This window comes from Eumetopias jubatus, unplaced genomic scaffold (assembly GCF_037043125.1).
Source record: "Eumetopias jubatus isolate StellerSeaLion01/CBP00866 unplaced genomic scaffold, mEumJub1_p1.0 scaffold_1, whole genome shotgun sequence".
Taxonomy (NCBI): domain Eukaryota; kingdom Metazoa; phylum Chordata; class Mammalia; order Carnivora; family Otariidae; genus Eumetopias; species Eumetopias jubatus.
Genome location: NW_028274807.1, coordinates 81,686,247 through 81,707,343, shown reverse-complemented (window position 1 = coordinate 81,707,343; position 21,097 = coordinate 81,686,247). Strand labels below are relative to the sequence as shown.

At 44.5% G+C, this 21,097-nt stretch overlaps 1 protein-coding gene across 2 annotated transcripts in view; it reads right to left on the bottom strand.

The window, feature by feature from the left end:
* Positions 1-21,097, bottom strand: part of ABCC5 (ATP binding cassette subfamily C member 5) — an 86,217-nt gene that overhangs the window by 14,595 nt on the left and 50,525 nt on the right. Inside the window, exons 17-26 of one of the 2 annotated variants that reach the window (XM_028101133.2) lie at positions 17,256-17,358; positions 14,380-14,564; positions 13,837-13,983; positions 13,417-13,546; positions 11,905-12,058; positions 11,691-11,819; positions 8,711-8,897; positions 7,293-7,382; positions 4,923-5,112; positions 1,964-2,123 (exon numbers count right to left, since the gene is read on the bottom strand). In XM_028101133.2, coding sequence (XP_027956934.1) covers positions 1,964-2,123; positions 4,923-5,112; positions 7,293-7,382; positions 8,711-8,897; positions 11,691-11,819; positions 11,905-12,058; positions 13,417-13,546; positions 13,837-13,983; positions 14,380-14,564; positions 17,256-17,358 — 1,475 coding nt within the window. The remainder of the gene's footprint in view (positions 1-1,963; positions 2,124-4,922; positions 5,113-7,292; positions 7,383-8,710; positions 8,898-11,690; positions 11,820-11,904; positions 12,059-13,416; positions 13,547-13,836; positions 13,984-14,379; positions 14,565-17,255; positions 17,359-21,097) is intronic. The other variant, XM_028101135.2, reaches the window with a different exon arrangement.

Here is a 21,097-nt window from a genome sequence, read left to right as displayed (position 1 = left end):
CGAGGTTCTACAAACAGCAGCTGCACAGGCCAGCAGGTCAATTCTTAACCCTTAATTCTAGTACATGTGCTGCCCAAACAAGCCCTTAACCACTCACTCTAGCAGCCCCTGATTCACAGCCACAAACGAAGTGCTGTAAAATTTACAAATGGAAGAGTGAGGCTTCCTGGTGGCAATGTATTTAAGAGAGTCAAGTTTCACACACCCTGTTTCTTAATTCTTTTCCAAATGATGATGGAAAAATGGTTCTTTTGTCCTGAGCTAAAAATTATAAGGCCAACTATATTCTCAAAGGCATTCTTGTGGCATCTAAAAATAGGGATTTATGGGAGGGAAGAGCAGATCTGGCAACACCTCTTGATTTCTTAATTTTAGACCTGAGTCTTCGAAAAATTCTAATTCTCTTCTGACATTTGTTTGACCTTATTATCTCAGGACCCAAAGAGAATGACGGAGCATCATCGACAGATCCAATCTATGCTGCCCAAATTCATTAGTGTTTAGAGAAAATGCCAAAATAAATACACCCAAGAGTGTGGGTAGGTGAGAATTCATTCTACCTACCAAACCTCCTTGCATCAATGAGTTCAGGTGCCATTTCCAAAGAAAGGGAGGGGACCTAATTTTAAAGACAAGTCCATGGTTATTTGAAATTAAGTTGGTACCAATTTTTTTGAAGACTGCTAAAAATTAAAGAATTTAATTTCATTAAAAAAAGTCCAATCTAGGTCAGCTATATAGTTAAGGCTATTTTTAGTTCAAAGAAGAAGCAACATGAGGGGGAGATGAACCGTGAGAGACGATGGACTCTGAAAAACAAACTGAGGGTTCTAGAGGGGAGGAGGGTAGGGGGATGGGTTAGCCTGGTGATGGGTATTAAAGAGGGCACATTCTGCGTGGAGCACTGGGTGTTATGCACAAACAATGAATCATGGAACACTACATCAAAAACTAATGATGTAATATATGATGATTAACATAACAATAAAAAGATAAAAAAAAAGAAGAAGCAACTTGAACAGACATGGACAGGAATTACAGAAACCCATTGTTCCAAGGAGGCAAATGCTTAAGGCAGATGCTAAGGGTGACGGTAGGATAAGGTATAGGGAAAGTCAATGGGATTAAATATATTTCCTTCTTAGTTACTATTTTAACAGGGCAAGAGGAGGAATTTTAGGGGCACCTGGGTGGCTCAGTTGGTTAGGCGTCTGCTCAGGTCATGATCCCAGGGTCCTGGGATCGAGCCCCACATCGGGCTCCCTGCTCAGCGGGGAGTCAGCTTCTCCCTCTCCCTCTGCCCCTCCCCACCGCCTTGTGTTCTCTCTCTCTCTCAAATAAATAAGTTAAGTTTAAAAAAAAAAAAGAAAAAAAGGAGGAAATTTATCTTAGGCATCCCGGCAGATTTCAGAGAGAGAGAGAGAGGCACCATTCCAGAGTCAAAATCAAAGGTGGGGGAAGATACTGGAAAATGGAAACACCTGAGTGATAACAAGGTCTGAAAACCACCATGAGAACGGCAAGTTGGAGCGCACGTAGGACAGATGACAATACAGAGTGGGAGAAGGATGATGGGATGAGGCTGACGGGCTGCTACTGTTCACGGCTCACTATGTGCCAGGCTCCGTGCGTGCGTAATTTGTATGAACTTAATCAATCTCCACGGTGACAGCCCTTAATAATATCCCCACCTTACAGGTGAGGTAATGAGCTCAGGCGTGGGCAGGTAACTTGCCTGAAGTCACGGAGCAGAGGTCTGAGCCCAGATCTCTCTGACTTCTTCAGCACGTGCTGCAGGGCCCTTAGCCCCCGTTTTGTGGAGCTGCCCCTTACTTCTGCAGTAAGAAGTGGTGGGAAAAGCACTAGGCTTGAGGTCACTCGATCCCAGTCCCACATGGAGGCTCTAACGTGCCCATCTGGCCTCAAAAGGCAGCACGGAGCACAGGGGCACTCGGGTCCTCACCTGACGGTGCCACTGAACAGCACTGGCTCTTGAGGAATAATGGACAGCTTGCTTCGGAGGTCAGCAAGGCCAATATCACTGATTCTCACTCCGTCAATCTTGATGCAGCCTCCAGATAACTCCACCAGACGGAAGAGGGCCATCCCCAGAGAGGACTTCCCTGAGGAGTCAAAAGACATGCAGAAAAGTAGCTCAATTAGCAAATTTTGTGAAGACAAAAACTGGTTTAATCCCCCCAACCTCTGGGCAAAACCATCTATTTTTCTAGTTCTCTTCAATTATTATTTCATCTGATTAACTAAGATAATGTAGAAAGTGATAGCCAGAAACAGAAAAAAATGCACTTTTCGGAGCTACAAGTATATACATTTAAATCACACAGCTTCAGCCTGAGAAGGAGTTTGAGGTACTACCAGGTACTCTTACTTTCATGAGACTAAATTAGAAAAATGCCCGCTTTTCACCTTAGGAGTGGGTACACGGGCTTTCACGCATCTCAGGCAAAACGAGGAGAACAGAGTTCTTACAGCAAGGGGCTAGTGGCAAACCAGAGGACAAGATGTTTTCTCTTTCTTCTGTCCCCTTATCGTAGGTGAGAGAGAAACAAGACAAGACCTCCTACCATCCTGGGGTAAACACACAGGGAAGGAGTAAATAAGTGGCTGCAGATGACTCTATCATGATAAGGAACTGTGATAGAAGAGCAGGTCTGAGGGGCGCCTGAGTGGCTCAGTCAGTTAAGCGCCTGCCTTCGGCTCAGGAGGTAATCCTAGGGTCCCGGGATTGAACCCCGCATCGGGCTCCCTGCTCAGCAGGAAGCCTGCTTCTCCCTCTCCCACTCTCCCTGCTTGTGTTCCCTCTCTTGCTGTCAAATAAATAAATAAAATCTTTAAAAAAAAAAAAGGAATCACCATACTGTTAAAAAAAAAAATAGATCAAGTTGTTCCACTTTAACAAAAGATGCTACCTGGACTGGAAGATTTTATAGTTCTCTGGATCTAGACTACCTTCACACTGATGGGATGTGCTAGTAAAAGAGGCCATGAAGTCCTCACAGTGATGTCCTTGACTAGGGCCATGGCAGAGTCAGGGTCTACGAGTCACTGAAGAAGCTTGTTCGGATTAGTTTAGACTTTGTAAGTCAGGCTATTTATAATTACTTTATTTTTTCTTATTTTTCTACTGTCACTACTTATGGTTTAACAGTCTTTTTTTTAAGATTTTATTTATTTGAGAGAGAGCGAGAGAGCATGAGAGGGGGAAGGAGCAGAGGCAGAGGGACAAGCAGACTCCACACTGGGCATGGACGCAGCGCTCAATCCCACGACCCGAGATCATGGCCTGAGCTGAAACCAAGAGTCGGACGCTCAACTGACGGAGCCACCCAGGTGCCCCTGGTTTAATAAAGTCTTAATGAATAGTTCAGTCTGTCCCACCTGTATTAAGGGGAATCACAGGAGGCGACATCAGTCAGAGCTTTCAGGAGAGCAGTGTACCCCTGGGAGCCCATGTAGCAGAGAGAATTTGAGGGAGAAAGCAAAGGAAGAGCTTTGGGGACAGCCACCCTCCTTAGCTGAACATTCTCCTTGCAGCATAAAAAACCTACAGACAGTGTACTGTTCTGACATGAAATAATTCCTTCAAACAGGAAGCAGGAAATAGCTTTTTCTTCTCAGCAGGTTCTTTCAAGTAAATTGGCCAGAAAAGACACAAGGTTTTTGTTTTGTTTTGTTTTTTTAATGGAAAGAAACAAAGCGAGAAGAGTTTTGATGGCAAGGAAACATGGAGCCCCCAAAGCTGATGAGAAGTGAACGAGAGAGACTTCTTATACCAGGTAAACTGGTTAGTAAACGAAAACAAGCCTCAATCTTTGAAATGTTATTCAGGAAGAAAAGAGGGAAATAAATGAATTACTCAAGTCTTGACCCTAGAAATCTAAAGGGCATAGAAGCAATATGATTCTAAGTGCGAAGTAAAATGCCTAAAATGAGAGCCAATTCTGTTTCTTTGCAACTGATGTCAGATCAAGAAAATAATTTCTGTCTTCAAAGAACACAGCTTCCTTATTTAGAGCTACATTAGCGTCTGATAAAAACAAGGCAACACTGGCATTATGTCACAGACGACTTAAATGTTTTGTGTGTTTTGACCTCACAGAAATAAGGATATTCACTGCAGTACTGTTCATAATAGTGAAAAATCGACAACAACCTCAATGCCCTATAATCAGAGACTGGTTAAATATAAATTATGATACATCCATAAAATGGAATTTTATATCCTGCTGAATAGACTTCATGTCACAGGCTATTAATTGACATGGAAAAATATTTTGTAGATTTAAAGGCAGGCCATGAGACAGTGTGTATAAAATGACCCCATTTTCATAAACATATTTGCTGATAGAAAAAGCCTGACAAGGGAGACCTGGGTGGCTCAGTCGGTTGGGCATCTGCCTTTGGCTCAGGTCATGATCTCAGGATCCTGGGATGGAGGCCCAGTTGGGTTCCCTGCTCAGCAGGAAGCCTGCTTCTCCCACGCCCTCTGCCTCTCCCCCTACTTCTGCATGCACACAAGCTAGCTCTCTCTCTCTCTCAAATAGATAAATAAATAAAATCTTTAAAAAAAGCCTGACAAGATAACTACTAAAATATTAACAGTAATTATCTCTGGGTAGTGGAGTTATGGGTACTTTTCCCCTTTTGTACGTCACTATATACTCCAAGTGTTCTGCATTGAGAATGTATACTTTTATGATCAGAAAAAGCACTGAGTGTTAAAAAAGCAGAGTTGAGAATACACTGAGAAAATTGGCTTCAGAGAGACCTTACTCATCACTCATTAATACGGAGCTGGTTTGAAGGGATGAGAGTGATAGTCAATAAACCGCAAATCATGGGCCCCACACTTAACTCTGATAGGTTCAAATGTTTCTCCAGAGGCCTTTGCTCACTCTTACCTGATCCGGTCCGCCCCACGATGCCAATCTTCTCCTTGGGTTTGATGGTGAAGGACACTTTCTTCAGAACCAGAGGGAGATTTTCTTGGTACCTCATCTCTGCATTCTCAAAGGTCACCTCTCCTTCCTGGGGCCAGTCAGGGGAGGGAGCCTTGTTCTTAATTCTGGCAGGTGCTTCCAAAGAGAGGGTCTGGGGAGATAGGAGTGGCTGGGTCAGACTGACCAGCTTCTGTGGGAGCTGCAAGGCTTTTGGAGAGAAGTAAAACCCAGACAACCACACCAGCCATACAGAAGCAGCTGCTGCCTTCTTCCCTTACCATGGAAGATGCCCTTGGCAGTACATGCTTATTACCACTAAACCAGACAGAGTACGATGGCAACTAACTTTACACTTAGCCATTTACAGCAGCCACGAAGCAGCATGGGCGGGGGGGGGGAGGGGGAAGTGGCCTTCCAGCTATTTTCTGTTTTAGGAAATTTCTCCACAAAACTGTCTTAGAGGCCAAGGGTGGGGCATGAGGCCTTCCACGGCTCTTCAAACACAGCCCTTTTTGTTGGAATTCTTTCACAATATTCTACTTGAAACAAGATTCCACCATTTGAAAGCCAATGGCCCAAACCCAAAGGAAGGCAACTACCATTTCCTGAACATTTCATCAGATCCTGGCATTCTGACGTATCAGTTACCCCAGGAGACATGGGCTTGAAGCCCAATCTGCCACCAATCGCGATGTGACCTGGATATATCACTTCTTCACTCTAGGTCTTAAGTTTCTCATCTGCAAGTCGTGGAGACTGGATTAGAGAATCGTGGAAATCCATTCAGCTTTAAAAATGCTGTGTAACTGCTTGGTTAATTTTTGTTACCAAGAGTCCCACCTTGCAATGTTTGAAAATTCTCTGGCAACTAGTCATGGTACGTTACGGCCTCCTAGGGAAGTAAAAGCCCATAGCTGTGGAGCTCTGGGCAGGGATGGGGGTGGGGGTGGGAGGGCAGGTGGAGACTGACGTCTTGAACTCCAAGCTGGAAGGGCTCCGTGTTGGCAGAGGCATCCAGGTTGGGCACTGGCAGTGGGAGCCAGTCCTCAAAATGTGACTGGTTTGTGCAGGGTCCACTCTACCGTGACTGACCATCACTGTGACCTCTTTAGCAAGAGACTCTCACCAACAGCAATATTAAATCAAATACTACACACCCACATACTGTCCACAGACATAAGCACTGGGCAAAGAAGCCAATGGATAAATAAAAGGAACAGCTATTAGCAGATATCTATCTGCCATAGATAGCTATCTGTCATTCTTTCTGAGAATAATAATGCATAAGTTTAAGAAATATCCTACAATTAATGAGGTTAATTGTCAAAACAGTTCAGGAAAGCATGTCTGCTGGAAAATGTAGTTTACATAATATGCTAGTTCTCAACTGAAAGGGTAGTTTTTCAAAACTATGTTTCTAAGTCAGTTATCTGGAAATTGGGATATATTCTTCCCACGTAAACCATGATATAAATGCTGATAAAAGTCTCCGGGCAGTTCACAAAATAGGTAACTCCTCTGAACTGAGTTAAACTTGAGAGTCTTAACTACTTGTGACTCTGCTTCTCTCTACAGAAAACTGCTTTCAGCGTCCCAGCTAGGACATGCTCCGGCTGCAAGACGCTGCTCTGAGGTAGCACTGAAAGGTTACTGAGGGAAGGCAGGAAGAGTCAGTTCATCTCAGTATCAACGAAATTAAACTGGTTTCTAAACCAGGAATGCAGTTTAGAATTAGCCACGGAGCTTCTAAAACGTCAGAAGCCTGGGTCTCACCCCAGATCGACTGTATCAGAATCTCCAGAGACAAGGGCTGCGTCTGTCTCTGCCTAAAGCTCAGTGGGGACACCGATGGCCATCCCTGGTTAAAAACAAGTGAACTAGGGGTGCCTGGGTGGCTCAGTCGTTAAGCGTCTGCCTTCGGCTCAAGTCATGGTTCCAGGGTCCTGGGATCGAGCCCCGCATCGGGCTCCCTGCTCCGCAGGAAGCCTGCTTCTCCCTCTCCCACTCCCCCTGCTTGTGTTCCCTCTCTCGCTGTGTCTCTCTTTGCCAAATAAATAAAATCTTAAAAAAAAAAAAAAAACGAACAAGTAAACTAGAATAAGATTTAAAACACTCCATGGTTTTAAACACTGTAAGGAAAATGACCTACATTCTTAATCAGACACAATTCACAAAAACATTTAGAACCTCTTAGGATAATCTCTTCTCCACTCCACACATGCTGAAGAGACTGCTGGTCCTCGCCTGTGAGAAACAAGCATCCTCCTTGCACCTCCACCCGAGGCAGCAAAAGGGTAAAAGGGTCATGAAGAAAGGCTTTCGCGTCCTGACCTGGATGTAGTGGTTGATCCTCTCCACTGAGGTGAAGCGGGCTTCTGTCTCGGATGCCAGTCTGACGGTAAACTGGAACAGCCCGGTTAACTGATAATGGAAGGCAAAATCCAAGAAGGAATTCATTATGAATACATGTCAGGCCAACGCCAAAAAACCTCTTCCACCTAGGGGATTGTAGCTCAATATACCAATGAACCAGGCACCGGCAGCAGCTGCTTTTACGGACCGAGTCATTCTCTAAATGTTTAACATGATACCTATTATCCCCCAGTCAACTGCAATTCTCAACAAAGGCAGGTGGCATTGTGGGACGGCTGGCACTGACTTCCCTGCAGCCAAAGGCTTTCCATCCATTTTTACATTTCCAGTACACACATCTGCAGCTGAGTAACTTCTGGGCTTCCTGCCAAGCATCCTGCACCTGCTCTGGCAGTCACAACAAATGGAGATATATATTGCCCTGTGAGCCACTGGTGAGAATGCAGCGTCCCCTGGGCACCTCAGACTGAGGATCCTGAGCCACAGTACTTAGAACACCTATTCTTCCCCTGATGATCAAGTAAGTCTGTATAACATGGACAGACATCTTTGGGAATCTGTGAAGATACATTAGCTCTTCTTGGTTTTGTTTCCCTACTTACCTGTTTTGACCTTTCTGACATGGAAAAATGTCAAACATATACAAGAGTAGAAAGGGCAGTATAATGAACTCTCATGTCCTTAAAAACCTGTCAACTTATAGATAGTATTGTTTCATCTATACCACACCACCCATCTGCATTATGTGAGAGCAAATCCCAGACATCCTATCCATTCATTCTTAAATATTTTAGCTAGTATCTAACATATAAAGACTCTTTAAAAACACAATACCATTGTCCAATACCATGATGACATCCAAAAAATTAGTAATAATTCCTTAACATCTTCAAATACTTAGTGCTCAAGTTCCCAACTGTTCTCTGAGCTATTTAAAGACCTTAAACCATCCCTAGGGGCCAGGTCTACATACGTAACAGTTTTGGGAAAATCAGGGGCCTGAAAATAAAATGCATGTAAGAAGCATATTGAGGACACAGTGTTTCTTAGAAGACCAGGAAGAAGCCAGAAACAAGAGGGTGGTGAATGTAGAAACCTGTAATTAAGAAACCATTTTCAAAATCGTGTTTATTTATAAATAAATAGCACCTATTTCTTAAACATGTGCAACAGACTTAAATCCCTTTGTTCCTATATACCACACGTACCTCTCTCCCATCCTCCGCACCCCAGCCAAGTCCAGGCTGTTACTAAGAAAGTAGGTGGGCAGAAGCTCTAGGAGTCTCAAAGACTGAGGGAGAGCCCCCAACCATGCCTCTCCTACACCAATACAGGCCTCAAGTGAGCAAAGGTAATGCTCCATCCCTGAGACTGACCTGGACGGCATAGGAGATGGCAAGACCCGAGTAGGCGGGGGGAATCTGCCCGTGCATGAGAACGATCATCAGCCCGGTGGTGGTGATCAGGGCAATGCTGATCAGGTCCAGCCGCACAGCCAGCCACCGCATTGCACACGTGAACAAGAAGAAAGGACCTTGGTTGTTATCCAGGAGCTCCTGGTACCTGTGAGGGCGACAGAATACCTAATAGGCAAACAAAGTACCACACCACCCTGAGAGCAGGCGACGTCAGAGCTCTGGTGCATTATGGATGGAGGACTAACTTTTAAGTACTTCCTGTTTGTCCCTAGGAGAAGGATATGGAAATCTAAGGACTGCAGATACTCCAGGCTCTGCACATAGGACAACTTGGGGTTGTCTAGTTTTATTCTTTCAAAGAAACATGTTCAAGACATTAGGGAAAAATACCTATGTTAATGACAGAACGAATGCACAGGGAAAGGAGACCAAATAAAGAGGCTGGCTAAGCTTCAGAAAAATGTCTTAGGTCAGGAGTCCCTTCCTCAAAGAGACAGGCTACATAGGCAAACTGCAGAAATGCCCTAAGACCTGGGAAGATAAACTCGCAGACTTAAAGTGGGAAAGTGGAAAATGTCTGCTGACACACTGCTGTTGGGCAAAACGGCACTTGTTTCCAAGGCCGTGGAGCACAGAATCAGGAAGTAAACCACGGCAAAAAAGACCTGGACAACCTCTGCCACTGAAGGAGCGAGACACTACTGTCCCCAGGGGTCCTAGAGAGCAGATCAGACCCCATCCAAAGGCTCAGGTGTCACATACACAAACAATTAGAACGCCTGAGCAGGAAGTCTTGCCAAGCAAATGTGCTTTGCTTTAAAAAAAAAAAAAAAAAAATCACTTTTCCTCTTTATATAAGATATTTGGAGAAAAATTAGGAAATGTAGTAAAGAAGAAAATGCAGTATTCTCACCACTCAGTTAAAACCAGGGTTAATAGTCTGCTGTATCTTCTCCCAGCACTTTTTCCAATACACTTAAACGTATGTATGTATGTATGTACATACACATGCATGGAGCGTATTTTACTGTTCTTCTCTTAAAGTGATGATTATTTTTCTGAGTCATTTAACCTAAACTTTCTTTTTTATTTAAATTCAATTATTAACATATAATGTATTAGTTTCTGAGGTAGAGTTCAGTGATTCATCAGTTGCATATAACACCCAGTGCTCATTACATCATGTGCCCTCCTTAATGTCCATCACCCAGTTTTCCCATCCCCCCACCCTTCTCCCTTCTCCTCCCCCCTCCCATCTCCCCTCCAGCAACCCTCAGTTTGTTACCTACGGTTAAGAGTCTCTTGTGGTTTGTCTCCCTCTCTGTTTCGTCTTGTTTTATTTTTTCCTCTCTTCCCTTATATACATGTTTTGTTTCTTAAATTCCACATATGAGTGAGATCCTATAATTGTCTTTCTCTGTTGATTGACTTATTTTGCTTAGCATAATACCCTCTAGTTCCATCCACGTCATTGCAAATGGCAAGATCTCATTCCTTTTGATGGCTGCATAATATTCCATTGTGTATATATACCACATCTTCTTTGTCCATTCATCTGTTGATGGACATCTGGGCTCTTTCCATAGTTTGGCTATTGTGGACACTGCTGCTATAAACATTGGGGTGCTTGTGCCACTTAGGATCACTACATTTGTATCTTTGGGGTAAATACCCAGTAATGCAATTGCTGGGTCATAGAGTAGCTCTATTTTCAACTTTTTGAGGTTTTTTTTTTTTTGAGATGGAGAGAAAGAGAGCTAGTTGGGGGGCGGGGGTGGAGGGAGAGGGAGAGAGAGAAAATCCCAAGCAGGCTCTAGGCTCCACTCAGAGCCAGACATGGCACTTGGTCTCAAGATCATGACCTGAGCCAGAATTAAGAGTCAGACACTCAACCAACTGGGCCACCCAAGCGCCCCTAAACTAAACCTTCTATTTAGATTTTCTTTTTAAAATTAATTACTTAATTTTTGGAACAGACATTAGTTTTTGGAATAGACAACTTATACATAGGATGGAATATTTAGACACCATAAAAAGTTTTACCATGAGAAGTCAGTTTTTCTCCTGCCCATCCCCTAGCTACTCAGTTCCCCTTTCCAGTGGCAACTAGTACTTCCTTGTGTATCCTTTCAGAGATTTTCTAAATGTTGTATGTACAAACACATACCTAAAAGGGAGCATATCATACACACACATCTGTACCTTGCTCTTTCACTAATGTATTTTAGAGATCATTCCATATCAGTACCTATAGAACTGTCTTTTTTTTTTTTTAAGATTTATTTATTTATTTATTTGAGAGGCAGTCTAGAGAGAGAGCATGTGATGGGGAGGGGCAGTGGGAGAGGGAGAAAGAATCTCCAGCAGACTCCCCATTGAGCACAGAGCCCGATGCAGGGCTCGATCTCATGACCCTGAGATTATGACTTGAGCCAAAATCAAGAGCCAGATGCTTAACCAACTGAACCATCACGGCGCCCCTGTCTCATTCTTTTTAAGGGCCACATAATATTCTTATTTAACCAGCTCTCTTTTGAAGGACATTTAAATTAGTTCCAATCTCTTGTTAATACAAATCTCAATGACTATGTACATAAATTTGTCATCTAAACAATATTCAGCAGATAACATGTCAGTTTAATGTCAATGACCATCACTGTTCCAAAAAAAGAAAGAAAAGAAAAAAATAAAAACTCCTTCAAATATAGCCATTTAGAGTCCAAAGCCAATAGACTCCAAACCTGTATTTTTGTCTTCTCATTTGCTTAGAAAGGAGTTCCAGCAAGTGAGCAAATTTTAATCAGAGACCATTACATCACTAATACTCTTGGTAATGAGCTTTATAATCCCCAGCTCTGGCCTTGAAGGGCCTCTTAGACTTATTAAATGCTGGTATGTTGATGCCCCTTTGAACCCTCCGGCCGCCATCAACACTGACCTGTGCAGAAATTCCTGCCCTTTGTTGTAGGCGTGGATGGTGGCAAGGCCCTGTATGCTGGATGTGATGTGGGAGAGGAAAGGGGACTGTGTGATGTTGTCCAGACGCTTCAGCTCTCGAATCAGGACCCTAGAGAGAGAATGAGTTCTGTGTCACAGCGGTAGACAGACAACCCTGGCTTCATCGCTGGGAGATGTGAACACTTCTTGTTTACCTGGAGACAATGTGCAGAACTGAAAAGAGGATGAAGAGGGGCCCCACCGCCACCAGGAACCACGGGAAAACTCCGGCGATCATACCAACACAGAAGAACACCAGGATGACATTTTGGATGAACATCTCGGCCTGGAATGGCAGGCGCACATCGACTGGGGAAACCACAAGGGAGCAAGGATCAGACTGCTGGGACCCACAAACAGGGAGAATGCGACCAAAAATTTTTAAAAAACACAAAGAGGTTCCACAAATTCTCTATCTCAAATGTGTGTGTTGTCTTTTAAATCAAAGAAAAATCTAGAAACCTGGTTGATCTCATTTTTCTTGTCCCATGGAAATCTAAGTGGTCTTTCTACCCCAGGCCCTCTCCTGGGTTTATGAGGCTACCCAACCCCTTTAAACAATTTTCCCTTTAAAAGTCATATATGTTTGTTGTAAAATATTTGGAAAATAAATATGCAAGAAGGAAACATAATCTTTAGTCTTACCAATAACAATAAACTGCTGCTAACATTTGAGAAATTTTTCATTATGGAAAAATTTAAACATACACAAAAATCAAAAGAATGTAGAACCTTCAGAAGTTACCAATATTTTCTTCATCTTCTCTGGGCTATCTCCTCCTCCCACCTTTTTTTTTGGCTGGAGTATTTTCATAAAACTCCCAGCCATGTTGATATCACTGATTTTTTTCCTTTCCACCTTTTCTCCGTTTGTGTGTGTGTACGCATCAGTTCTGTGTATCAGTGATGGTTCTGATCCCTTGTTACCTCTGGCCATGGCTTTCCATGGGCTTTATCAACATCTAAAACAAACTCCTGCTGGCGGCACAGGGTGACAGTTAAAAGCATTAGCTCGAGGCTAAAAACATCTGGGCTCAATTCCCCGTTTTGTTATCTAATAGCTGTGTAATCTTGGGCAAGTTATTTAACCTTTCTAGACATCAGCTTTCCCATGCATTCAGTGGGTGAATCAATACCCATCCCATAGGGCTCCTGTGAGGATGAGGATAATGTATCTAGCACACTGCTGGCTACACAGAAAGCCCTCAATAAATGTCAGGTACCATTACTATTATACTGAGCTATGAGAAGGAGTTAAGTTCTGGTGCTCGCGCAGGCCACACAGCATCCAGAAAACCTGCCAGAGGTTTAAATACCCAGGAACCAATGCACTACCCTCAAAGTAAACATGTTCTGGAATCTCAGATGCTCCCGTCTGAAGTATTTAGGCCAACTCGATCCTCTGAACTTGTTTTCAGGTTAAATGAGATCAGGGGAGAACTTAGATGACAGGTGAAAAAACCAGATGGGTCCTCAGCCTAAGTACAAGTTGCAACCTGGAGAAAAGTCCAAAACTAAACTGTTCCTGGTGGGGACCCCAGCAGCTGCTGCACTCTCAGAACATACGGACAGATAGATGAGCACGCCTGGTGGGTTATTTAGAAGGCTGCAGAGCACGGGGAGCTGCAGCTTATGCTCCAGAGCATAAAAGAAGCAGTGAGAAATACCTTCATCCATGTCTTTGGAAAACCTGTTGAGAATCCTCCCCGTGGGGGTGGTGTCAAAGAACTTCATAGGGCTTCGGAGGATCCTTCGGAAAAGTTCGTCATGGAGCCGGGAGGAGGCTCGCAGTGTGCCCTAAGGAGCAGAGGACAAAGTGATCAGGGCCCAGAGACCCAAGGACTCAGGCAGACTCAGTTCCTATTTACCCAGGTCCCAGCTCCAGAAGACATCCACTCGAAAAGCTGGAGAAGGGCAAATGGTCACGGAAGAAAGAGGTGGGTACTCGGAAAAGGCTGAGGCAAAGGGGATACAGGTCACTTCAGCTAAATCCTGCTTCGGAGGAGGTCCCGTGCTCAGAATTAACCCGAGAGAGGCTGACCACACAGTCACTAGGGAGAGGAGACGCAGAAGCCACCACTGCATACCTTGACAAAGACAACTCCTCGAATGGCTTTCAGGATCAGCATGACTGCCATGGAGAGGGCGTAGATGCTGGCATAGTACTGCATGAGAGGATTGTCCTTCATGCTGTTGCTCATAGAGGTCTTGTTCCCTTGCGCCACTGTGGCGTTCTGTTTGGAGGCAAGGCTCTGTGAGGCAAGACTCCTAAGAACAGCCAAGAATTCCTACTCGGGGCCATTCTCAGCTCAAAGGAAGGGGCAGGATAATGACTGTGGGGCTTGGTTGTGGCAAACACAAGGCAGGCTTTGCCCCCCCACCCACCCCCTTCTCTCTTTTCTAGTGGAGGAGGGCAGACAGCCTTCAGGGCTCCTGCTGCTACATAGTTGGTCAGGGAGCAACTATCCTACGAGGCCACATTAGGGGCTCATCTTTTGCACCCTGGGTAATCCTTGTTCACTAGTTCTTTCCATCAAAAACTAGAGCAGTTTCCCCAAGAACAGCCAGAGAATACAAAGAAACAGCAACATTCTGAGACATACAATTTTCCCATTAATGAGGAAACTTACCCCACTTCCTTGCTTGATCCAGTAACTCAACCACCAATTGCTGAAGGCGGTGCTGCCCACATTCAGCATGAAAAGGGATATAATGACCAGGAAAGCCAAGGGGCCCCCCGCGGCCTGGATGTAGACACCATATACTGACCAGGGCACTGAACCCTGCCCCTTTTCTTCCAGTTGCACCAGCTGCCCTAGGTAAGAAAAAAACAAAACAAAAACACATGAACTCAGCAGGAAAAAGCTACTTTTCCAAAACTAAGTCACCTATAGGAGAGCAGACTCAAAGAAAACCTATAGTTTCACATGGCTCTAGATTAGAATTCTTTTATCCTTACTAAAATATTCTTCCATTGAACATTTACTAAGCACCACTATGAGCCGGGCCCAGGATGAGGCCCTGGAGCAATTAAGCCCACATCCCTGCCCTTGAGATCTGGCAGAGGATCTTTCCACAGCCTGGTAGAACAGACAAAATGAACACAGAATTATAATAAAATATGCTAAATGCAATGCTAGAGATATATGTAGGGCAGCACGGGAACATCCAGGTGTACCTAACCTCCTTGGGGGAGCGGTTTCAGGGAAGACTTTCTGCTTTCTGTATGGTCTCAAAAGGTACACCAGGTGGGGAAAAGGTGGGCGCTGGCACAGAGGTGGGAAAACAGCCAGCCAATTCAGCAAGGATGGACCATAAAGTGCACCCAACGAGCGGCAGGAGAGAAGGTCGATTACGGAAGCTTAAGAGAATGGGCTACACACGCGTGGAGATTTGACTCCCAGGCTATGGATCTGTGGATGGCCAGATCAGCCGCCTCTGGCAGCGAGCAGCCCCGTCTGTGCATCCCAGTGTCCCGTACAAATGATGGCCTTTTCTACATGTGCCCTATCAGGACCAAGATGAGAAAACACTGCTTTGAAATGGGAGGCCACTGAAAGACTTCTCGCGGGAAAGTGAGTTGGTTGGTCCCCCCTTTTTTTTAAAGATGTTATTTATTTATTTGAGAGAGGCAGAGAGTGGGAGCACATGCAGGGGGAGAGGCAGAGGGAGAAGCGGACTCCCCGCTGAGCAGGGAGCCCGACGTGGGGCTGCATCCCAGGACCCTGAGATCAAGATCTGAGCTGAAGGCAGACAGTTAACCAACTGAGCCACGCAGGTGCCCCTGGTCCCCCATTTTTAACTAGACCTCTCAGCCGTCTGCATGGGGGAGACAGATTTAAAAGGAAGCAGCTGTGACATTCTAGGTGCATGATGATGGGGCTAGAACCAGGGTTGTGGCAATGGGGTTGGAGGTTCGGGAGGTAAATTCAGTAGACCATGGTGATCGGCTGAGGAGGAGAGAAAGGCTCAAGGGTACCTCCTGGGGGCTCCCTGGGATGGTCAGGTGACTGATGCTGATGCCCTAATACAGAGAAACAGCCCTCCAAAAAGCCAGTGCCTCTATATTACGGGCAATGTCTAACTATCTTGGAACAAGCCTCACGTGCCTGGAGTACTTGAGGAGTTGTGAGTATCCAGGTCAGGGGCTCTGTAGATGAGAACAAACGTTCCCTCAGGGTTCTCTGGGGTTTTTGATACTGCCTGTGCCAGGAACAGAGAGATGACTCAGGCTTCTGTGCTGTGTTTTGTGTGTGTACAGGTATCTTAAATCACACCCAATGCAAAGTCTCATGCCCGGTTTACGGAAAGAAAGAAAAGCGGCAGGGTGTGCTAAGTCAGGATGGTCAACTCCTAACACCAAACATCTGTGCAGTTTTAAGAACAAGAAAGTGAAAACAGGCCCAGGGCCAAAGTCCTGGATTCATAACGTGAGGTGACTCGGTGACATAACAAAAGAGAGCTTTGAAACAGGGCTATGCTCTTGTCCTGTCTCTCTGGTAAACTGATATGCGGCTTAAGAGTCACAAAGGTGAAAATGCTGGAGGCATTACAAATAGTTTTCCTAACTCCCAATATTTGCTTTAGTTGATAAGATAAAGGATTTAAGAAACCAGAGCCAGGACTCTGGCCGGGGAAAGTCAGGCAGGAAAAACCTGGGCTGTAACTCTTCAGCCTGGCCCTGCTGTAGCTTCATCAGAAAAAGCCAGGAGGGTAACATTCTAACAAGGGAGCTACTAAAGATGTAGACACTGCTGGTGCTGGGACATCTCTGCCTGGACTGGCACATTGACTTTTATTTTATTTTTAAGTAATCTCTATACCCGACGTGGGGCTCGGAACTCACAACCCTAAGATCAAGAGTTGCATGCTCTGCTGAGTCAGCCACAGACTGGCACTGACTTTTGTTTGTTTGTTTTTTAAGATTTTATTTATTTATTTTAGAGACAGAGCAAGCATGAGCAGGGGGGAAGGGCAGAGGCAGAGGGAGAAGCAGGCTCTGCCCTGAGCAGGGAGCCCGATGTGGGGCTTGATCCCAGGACTCTGACCATGACCTGAGCCGAAGGCAGACTGGCACTGACTTTTAAAGAGCAGAGGTGAGGGGTGCCCTCTGCCCTCCCCGACCCATGCTTGCTCTCTCTCTCTCTCTCTCTGAAATAAAATCTTTAAAAAAATAGAGCAAAGGTGAATCACGGGAAGAAGGGTGTACCTCTACTCATCATTCCATTTCTCCTTACTCAAGATGACTCAGCTATGATTACAGACACCTGACCCACAGTATGTAGCGAATGCAGAGGATTAAAGGTCATTCTTACTGCTTTGGTCTGTTTAAGCGAACAGAAGGCGCCTCACGGTCTCCCAATATTATACAAGAATTTGTTATTCCAGAAATATAAGGCCAGAGGACTCTACAACACACAATGCTGTCAAACATTATGAATTACCACTTGGTATATTTTCCGATAAACTTTAATGACAAATCTAAAATCTCAAAAAAGGTCATTACCTTCCTCTGGCTTCACTGCTTTCTCCTTCTTTACTGATCCTGTTTTAGGACCTTTGTCTTGTGATTTCTTCTGTGAACCACTGGTTTCTTTTTTTGAATTAATCTAATATTAAAAAAAAAATGTCTCCGGTTACAATATGGCCATTCAGACAAATGTCCACAGGACACACTGGAGAATCATCTTCAAGCTGCTGCTGTTCTTGAGAAGAGATATATCAAACCTCTTAAAAGGGTCGCTTTCTTGTGCTTCCTCAACTCCTTCAGTCTTTGATATCTGGGTTCCCATCCTGTTATTCCATAGACACTGCTTTCCCCAATGTTCTCATCTACTCCAACCTGCCCAAAGTATTAGGGCTGGGGTCATTCCCATTCCTTCATCTCTCATCTCCACATTACTAAATCCAATCATAGATCTGACCATTTCCCACTGCTACCACAGGATATACTCAAACTCAGCCTGGTTTTGCAAAACCTCCACATTCTGGCTCTAGCCCAACTCTGTATGTTCTCCCGTTCCCGTGACTTCTACTCTCCAGCCACACTGGATTTCACACCATTCCTCACACCACCCTGCCATTCCCCACTTTGGACCTTTGTCCACACTGGTTCTTCACTTGGAATGCCCCTCCCCTCACCCCAACGCAGTTATAGTTGTCCCCATTCAGAGGGATTCAAATCTTAAATCCTCCCTGAGGCAACTCAGACTCCTCTAGGATAGAGCTCACCCCTTCCCTGTTCTCCCAGGCACTCGGTTAGTACTCTACGTAAGATAGCATGTTGCAAATGTGACCTGGTGTTACAGTTCCCTGTAAGAGCATAAGAGCATCGGTCTTGCTTAGCAGGCTGCGAGTCCCTCCGAGGATGAGATGATGTCTGACTCACGGTGGTAACCTATACCAGACCTAGCACCAAGCACTGCCCATAACAAGACACAAAGTGACTTAATAAACATTCATCAGATTGTACCTGAGATAACAGAGGCTACTTAATGCTCCCCCCTTTTTTATTTTTTATTGTTATGTTAATCACCCTACATTACATCATTAGTTTTGGATGTAGTGTTCCATGATTCATTGTTTGTGCGTTAACACCCAGTGCTCCACGCAGAACGTGCCCTCTTTAATACCCATCACCAGGTTAACCCATCCCCCCACACCCTTCCCCTCTAGAACCCTCAGTTTGTTTTTCAGAGTCCATTGTCTCTCATGGTTCGTCTCCCCCTCCGATTCCCCCCCTTCATTTTTCCCCTCCTATCTTCTTCTTCTTTTTTTTTCTTAACATATATTGCATTATTTGTTTCAGAGGTACAGATCTGTGATTCAACAATCTTGCACAATTCACAGCACTTGCCATAGCACATACCCTCCCCAATGTCTATCACCCAGCCACCCCATCCCTCCCACCCCCCATCACTCCAGCAACCCTCAGTTTGTTTCCTGAGATTAAGAATTCCTCATATCAGTGAGGTCATATGATACATGTCTTCCTCTGATTGACTTATTTCACTCAGCATAACACCCGCCAGTTCCATCCACATCGTTGCAAATGGCAAGATCTCATTCCTTTTGATGGCTGCATAATATTCCATTGTGTATATATACCACATCTTCTTTATCCATTCATCTGTCGATGGACATCTTGGCTCTTTCCACAGTTTGGCAATTGTGGACATTGCTGCTATAAACATTGGGGTGCACGTACCCTTCAGAACCCTACACATTTGTATCTTTGTGGTAAATACCCAGTAGTGCAATTGCTGGATCATAGGGTAGCTCTATTTTCAACTGTTTGAGGAACCTCCATACTGTTTTCCAGAGTGGTTGCACCAACTTGCATTCCCACCAACAGTGTAGGAGGGTTCCCCTTTCTCCGCATCCCCGCCAACATCTGTCGTTTCCTGACTTGTTAATTTTAGCCATTCTGACTGGTGTGAGGTGGTATCTCATTGAGGTTTTGATTTGGATTTCCCTGATGCCGAGCGATGTTGAGCACTTTTTCATGTGTCTGTTGGCTAATGCTCCCCTTTTGAAGTTCCTCTTGTTATCTTTATATGGAAAATTCCCTTAATTTAGTTTACTACATTTACTTCTTAAAAGATTTTACTTTTAAGTAATCTCTATGCCCAATGTGCGGCTCAAACCTATAACCCCAAGATGCCTACGTAGCACAGTTGATTGAGCATCTGACTCTTGGTTTCCACTTAGGTCATGATCTCAGGGTCATGGGATTGAGCCCCAAGTTGAGCTCTGTACTCAGTGGGAAGTCTGCTTGGTATTCTCTCTCCCTTTCCCTCTGCGTGCTCTCTCTCTCAAATCAATCAATCAATCAATCAATCAATCTTTAAAAAACAAAACAAGCCTACAACCTCGAGATCAACAGTCTCATGCTCTACTGACTAAGCCAGCCAGGCGCCCTGAGCTTACTACATTTAATTCTATGTCATTGTCAGCCTCATGACCTCAGTTTGCTCTCCAACTAGACTTTTTAAACGGACAGTGAAAAAAAAAAAACAGAAAATATAAAATTCAAAGCCATGACAGAACACAAGATGGGGCTCTAACTTTATATTTACTACTGTGTATGAATAAATGCACTAAAGAGAAAATTATCATTTGCTGACCACTTACTAACAAGATTACATATTATTTCATTTAATTGATGCCAACAACTCTAAGAGGCAGGTGTCATCCCCATTTTTAAGATGAGGAAACCAAAGCTCAGGAATGTTAAGTGACATTCCTAAGGTATGTTCTCTCTGCTGCAATACACTGATTCTCGATATTCTTTTGCTCCTTGGATGTTTCCTATTTTAATTTCTTTCCCTCTCATTTCCCCCCTCCATGTCTACAGTGAGGAGGAAAACTTCTGAAGACTCCAAAGTACCCTGAGAGCCAGAGGGAGAGATCATAAAATCCACATCTGGATTCAGGTGTCTCAACTGAAGTTCCTGGTGACACTCTGGAACGCCTGTTATTCCCAGAGGCCTAAAACACATCGGTCTCGAACAGTTAATTGTACTGTTTGTGAAATCAAACAGGATGACACCCAAAGACTGAAACAGGGCTCCCAGAAAAGGTCCCAGTAACTCTGCTTTTATCCTGTGCAGACATCAAATGACCTGGTAGCTAAGAAGTACCTTTTAGCCCAGCCTGAGTGCATGAGTGCACCCCTAGGATCCAGGGTGACCACAGAATAAGTAAGGAGTTCAAAATGAGAGCAGGGTGGCAAGAAGGAAAAACAACCTTTTTTGGCGAGCTCTAACTAAATAGTCCTGTTTGGGCCTAACTCGGAGCTCAGATGAAAGCCATGGAAAGCTGCCATTCCGTGTCGCCCCAAGAAGCAGGGTAGCGAGGCCGAAGGAGCACGGTGACATCAAACCACCTTTGTTCACGAGCTCTTAAGGTTTCTGATCTTCCATTCCCTCAGCTATAAAAGTGAGGGATAATCCTACTTTGCCACAGAGCTCTGTTAAAATGACTACATGGGATGACATCTATGACGTGTCTAACCCAGGAATCGGGACACAGATGTCAGTTAATGAGTGCCAAATTAGCAGCCAAGGCACCAGGGATCATTGTCAAATGTATGCAATATTTAATTTCTCTTCCCTCACTCCTTCTTCACTTGTTTATTTAAAAAAGGAGCTTCATAATGCTTCAATCAGGAATGACAGTTTAGGAAGCTCAGTTACAACTGAACAACAGCACGTGCTGAGCCCATTATCTTTCTCCCTGTCATTTTTTTTTTTTTTTAAGATTTTATTTATTTGTTTGACAGAGAGAGAGAGCACGAGAGCAGGAACACAAGCAGGGGGAGTAGAAGAGGGAGAAGCAGGCTTCCTG